The 5,690-nt window shown below is 38.1% G+C and overlaps 1 protein-coding gene across 1 annotated transcript; it reads right to left on the bottom strand.

The window, feature by feature from the left end:
* Nucleotides 1–1,345: 1,345 nt before the first annotated feature.
* On the bottom strand, nucleotides 1,346–4,861 carry LOC128557289 (uncharacterized). Its single transcript, XM_053544523.1, has 2 exons — nucleotides 4,841–4,861; nucleotides 1,346–2,260 (listed from the first exon to the last, which is right to left on the bottom strand). The coding sequence occupies exons 1-2, from the start codon at nucleotides 4,859–4,861 to the stop codon at nucleotides 1,346–1,348; spliced, it is 936 nt and encodes a 311-aa protein (XP_053400498.1).
* Between the last annotated feature and the right edge of the window lie 829 nt (nucleotides 4,862–5,690).

Genomic DNA, 5,690 nt, shown 5'->3' with positions numbered 1-5,690 from the left:
AAGCAGTTTCTTTCTTAATACCTCTAGACTTTTTAAAACCCAAAGAACGTGTCGGAGTCGGAAACATAGAGAAATACGATGTTTCACTGGTTGTCCAGTTCATCAAATAAGTACAAAACTAAATCAGTAAACCAGACCTGTCGTCTCGATTAATCTCACAAGATGAGTAAAAATGTTTGAGTCCCTGTTTGATTCCCTTAACTCCCGAAGGTTTTTCTATTAACCATGGGTCTAACGCTTAATCTCAGCAGGACATGTTCAATTCGATTTTAAACTACAAGCCTAAGGTCGAGGCCACAAGGCGAGATCAAATGTTTGAGGCACATTTTGTCTATTCTATACAACGCGTGGGATTTTTTGCCACAGAAATACAGGTCCTATGTTGCAAACTTAAGGTCAATGTCTAAATCTCATATTTCAAAATGAGTTAATACTCATGGATAACGTCTAGAAACTTTATTGGGTGGAAATAAAAGCAGGCAACGTGGTCATTATCAATTTCTCTCACTGATGAAGGGTCATAGGTTCGAATCCCGTTACCGAGTACAGCTCTATGTGAGAAATTAGGCAGCCGTTTACGAACTTTGGATTCTAGCACTGGTCTTTCTCAGGAACGGTGTCCTGATATAACTCAAATGATAATGTTGAAAACCGAACAAATGAGAAAATGTATCCGTTTCAATTTGTAATGAACACATAGTCGTTTGCCCCACGTAATAAAAATGCTATCTTTGTAAACGATTTCGATGCCTTCTTTAACAACTAAAAGTAATATTTGTAATTCATTGAAGTATGTTCATTTGCTGAGTTTATGGCACAATTTTATCAGTAATACGACAGTTAAACATAGAAAATGATCGCCGTATGAACAGGTTTGACCTCTTTAACAGCAACAGACCTGACAATCATTAAATCTTACTAGTAGGTTATTGGTGCGGCAATACGCTAAATTAAATGCTTCAGGTACCTGTCGATATTAATTAAAGTCAAAGGCATGTGATGAAGTGACTGAGGTCACAAATTCTGTTTGAAGTTTTTCACAAACCGTATTCTTACGGATGTAAATTGATTTTCAATCAACATGCTTGCACAAAATACATTAAACGTAACGAAATGTACATTCAAATAAATGTGAAGAAGATACTAGTAAACAGAGACACAAACAAACTAGGGTTTTTTTAAGACAACTTAGACACACCACGAATGTTCTTACTACATATCGGTAATAAATCAGTTACCAGTACAAGGTAGTTAAAAAGACACTACAATACTTTAATCACTTTAAATGTTGATTATTGTACGTGTCTGAAATATTCACTGCAATTCTGTGCAGAAATGCTGTTAACTACGTGTGAAATTGAAAATGCAAATTATCTTTTGCAAGATTTCTCGCGACACTGTCACTTTTAAACACCGTCTTAATGTGCTGAAAGCACAATTCTGCAGGATTCAGATGAGGAGAGTATGTTGGCAGAAATACATATTCCACGTGCATGGTATTTAGAAGGTTGCTAACAATACGTCCTGCGTGCCCGTGGTGAATAGGACATTTATCAAGTATTACAATGTCACCGGGTTTCAATGCAAAATCCCCGTTGTTGTTTGTTGCATTTGTAGCTTGCAAGAAAAACTCAGTAAACGTATCCATATTGCTAGGTCCGTCCAAGAGGTTAAAATATGCGACACCATCTGCACCAATCATCAGGTTTAATGTCACATTTCGCGAGCGTCTCTGTTTGTTAACCTCAATAGCACGTTCGCCACAAAGCGCGCGACCGTATCGTGGATTACACAAATCTGGCACAGCAAAACCACTTTCATCGAAGAATTTAAGACGCCGGTAATCGATAGAATTGAGGACTCTCAGAAACACATTTGCATACGCCATGTTATCATCCTCAAATCTCGCTGCTGCTGGACGCACTAATCGTTTGTGTGTATCAAGTCTTTTTAACAGACGAGAGATGTTCGATTTTGAAACTTTTATGTCAAACATTTCTTCTATCCGTTGTTGAATATCCCCTAAAGACAATGAAGGTGTCTCAGTTATAAGGTACTGAACGTATCTTTCGTGGTCCTCCCCTGTTTTCCTTACGCGTCCACCGCCGTGTATTCGTCCGCTGTCTACACTTCCAGTTTGACAGAAACGTATCCATACTGATTTCACTGTGTTTTTGTGAATTCCAAGGCTACGGCTTACATTCGCTAACGCTGTGCGAGGAAGTGTGCCGTTAATGTCACTTCCACCAAGTTCTTTAAGCTTATTTACAATTATTTGACTAACGTCACTGCTGTATTTTTTACCTCGTGTGATTACCTAAGATGGCTCTATGACGTATTTTGGCGCGTTTCGTCACTAAGTTGTTTAACTGAAGGGCGGAGTCAGAAATTATCGATTGAGATAAATGTAAATGTGACAGGCGAGTACTGTAACTGAATATTGGCTTTTCGATGAGACATTATATCTGTAAAAGGCAAACTCAATTGCAAAGCGTAGTAAGTGAAAATGGTTTATTGGTGTTTTTGCCACTGACCGTTCGAAGGCGGTGCCCAATTGTGTTCCTTTATTTGTTCGTTTTTGGCCTGTATGTGAGTGTGTGTGTGTTGGCAGTGTGCACATCTGCATGCTGAGAGTTTCGTTTTTGGAGAGGCTGCGGTTTGGGTTTGGAACGTGGCATTCCCTGTTTGATATTTATCCTTATTTTTTATGATAATCTTCATCATTATTTGAAATGAAATTTAAAGGCTTCTTTTCTTTTGTTGATTTAATATTTTGAAAACGTTGATCATAACTGTTTGAAGAGTTCTTTGAAAAATTGTCACCAAAAGTGTTTGCAATGTCTTCTTTTGTAGATGCAATGAACTGATCTGATTTAGTTAAATGGCCAGTGTGAGGTTTTTCCTTTACAACTAGTTTTGCGAATCATATCCTAAACTTTTTAAACTGATGATCTGGAATTTAGTTTAGAAACGCATGATGAGGACTTTCTCTTTGATTGTTAAATTGTTCTGCGGGATTTTGCTCTCAAAATTGTAACTGATTGTAGATTTTCTTTAGTTGGCCTTTAAATTGATTTTTTTAATTGCAGCTATAAGTTTTCGGACAGCGTTCATCATTATACCATGGTTTATTTTTATGCTTACCATTTCTTTACGTTTTTGGAATGGACTTGTCAGCAATATCGGACAGAATAACAGCAAACCGATCAGTAGGATCAAAAAATTGCGAAACTCCAAAATCAAATAATTTTTACATAAACTTTAGAATTGCTTCCAGTCAGCTTAATTAAATTTAAAATATGAAGAGTGGTCTGAAGGCAAATGGGAAGTATAAGTTTCCACTTTTCTCTATTTTTTTTTTAAATAATTGGAAAGTGGTCACTGTCATGTGTCATCTAGTACTTTCCATTCAAAATCAAGAAAACTGTTCGATTGAAAATTATCAGATCAATTGAGGAAAGGTTACTGGTTGCAGGATGGAGCTATGTTTTTTATGCCCCCGAAGGGAGGCATATTAGTTTTCAACTGTCCGTCCGTTCGTTAGTTCGTTCGTCACAACGTTAACTTTTTGCATGAAGGCACTTTATTCGCGAACCACTGCATCCAGGACCTTCAAACTTCACATGCTGATAGTACTTATTGAGTACACGACCCCTACTGACTTTGGGGTCACCAGGTCAAAGGTCAAGGCGCTGCGGGAGCATTTGTCACCATAAGTGACAGCTCTTGTTTATTTATCCTTGAATAAACAGGGGGCATTTCTTTAAACAGGATGGTCCAAATCTTCAAGATAAAGTACATGTATATATATCTAGCCAAAAGTAATTGGTCGATGCAATGTAATATTTAATGCAACCAAATGAATATTAGAACAATTTGTCTGTGTGGACATGCAATAATAATAATAGATATCACACCAGAAGTTCTTTCTGTATTAGGATTTATAAAGTTATATTGAGTGATTTTTAAGGATATATTGTCGGTTCCCTTTAAACGTGTTTCACTAAGGCACACAAGTGAAGGATTATATTTTGTTGAGGAGAATTTCAATAAAATCAGCTTTAAGTCCACGACAGTTCCATCGGATAATTATTTTACTTGACATTTAATATTTGTTTAAAATGGTAAACAAAAATTAGACGACTGGAAATATGAAAATAGATTAGTGCTGCATTAACTCGGGAGGTTGGACCCTTTTGATCTTCCCATCCTTTGTGCTAGTTAAACTGGACGGAGGAAACCACGGCGGATCGTCGACATCCTCCCCTGTCAACAGGGAACCGATTGTGGAGAGGCTGCGTTTTTTGAACGTGGTATTCCCTGTTTGATATTTAACCTTGTTTTTTTGTACGGAATCAGTTGATCCCTTTCCAAACCAATCAGTTTTAAAATCAATTTTTGGGGGGTGTTTGACTCACCCCACGTGGACTAGCATTTGACATAACTTTTTGCTTTGACGACGGCGTATCTGAATACCTTAGTACATTTTGAACTGGTTTAGCAGCTGCATTTTGAACTACATTTGTGTTGTGTTTGCGTAGGTTTCGCTGCAACATTCGGCTTTTCTTTTAGTACGTCTGGGACAGGCACATAATCAGTTTGTGTAGACGCATCAATACTTTTTGTTATTTTGTTTGTGTTTGATTTTGCAATTGAAGAATAGGTTGATGCGAGAGATGGAGATATGAATTTAGCGTTGGTAATTTGTCTGGCTTCCGGAAATCCTGTGTGAATTCGACATTGAAAACCTCTTTTCCGATCTTCCATGTCTTGCAGTCACGAGATTTGGCTGAATGTGGCTCGCTGCAATTCACACAACGCAATGGACTTCTGCAGGTACCCTGCTCATGAGAATAGCCATTTTGGCCACTCTTTGTGCAGATGAAATCACCTTTACAGTTCTTTTCGTTGTGTCCAAACTTAAACAATTGAAACACTGAAGAGAATTTGGTATATAAGTACTGATTTCGTACGAAGATAGCCAATCTTTACAAAAGAAGGTAGAAATGGAATGCCAAAGGTAAGAATGATAGTATGGCTGTTGCTTTCTTTGCCTTGTCGTTTGATTTTGACGCGTCTTGCAGCAGTGACATGTTGTGCAATAAGTTCTTGCACAATTTCCGTTTCCGAATCCCCGGCGAGATGAGGACAACGAATTACCCCCTTGAGGAATTCAGTGTGCGGTGTGCAATACACTTACATGGGTGATTGAAAATTATGTCATGCCAAGAAGATTCTGTGCGCGTGAGCTTCTTTCGACCTCCACGAGCAGGTCCCCTTTACGTAATTTATTGACTGATATTGGAGCACCTACGATACTCGAGTGTCCATGAACTACCACTACCGTCCATGAACCGAGCCAGTATCATGTTCGTTTCTGTCGTGTTGGGCGACCTGTGGTTTTCCATTTTTTTTTCTCAATCACAAAAGGAGATGCTTGTAATTTTGAATGTTTCGTCGGTGGACTGAATCAGCATAAATCTAGGAAAAGCAATTTTCGTGAGAAGAATTCTTACCTTCCGTGGCGTCAGAGTCAGTTTCGGTATGCGGTCGTTTATTTGTATCTATATTTTCCACACGGATTGTGGGTATCTAAAACTATATACACGTACACAGTGACTGAGCACAAATACACATTAACACATGCAATAACTAAGAAGTAACAAACAGATACAAACCCTACCTGAAGA

This window comes from Mercenaria mercenaria, chromosome 5 (assembly GCF_021730395.1).
Source record: "Mercenaria mercenaria strain notata chromosome 5, MADL_Memer_1, whole genome shotgun sequence".
NCBI classification, from domain to species: Eukaryota; Metazoa; Mollusca; class Bivalvia; order Venerida; family Veneridae; genus Mercenaria; species Mercenaria mercenaria.
This window is presented reverse-complemented; position numbering and strand designations above follow the sequence as displayed.

What these genes read in the sequence shown, in the direction of transcription:
- LOC128557289 (XM_053544523.1), bottom strand. Translation starts at nt 4,861, where the DNA reads ATGGCTATTCTCATGAGCAGG. An exon ending in TGGCTATTCTCATGAGCAGG is followed by an intron (nt 2,261 to 4,840) that starts GTACCTGCAGAA and finishes ATTGTAAATAAG; the next exon opens with CTTAAAGAACTTGGTGGAAG.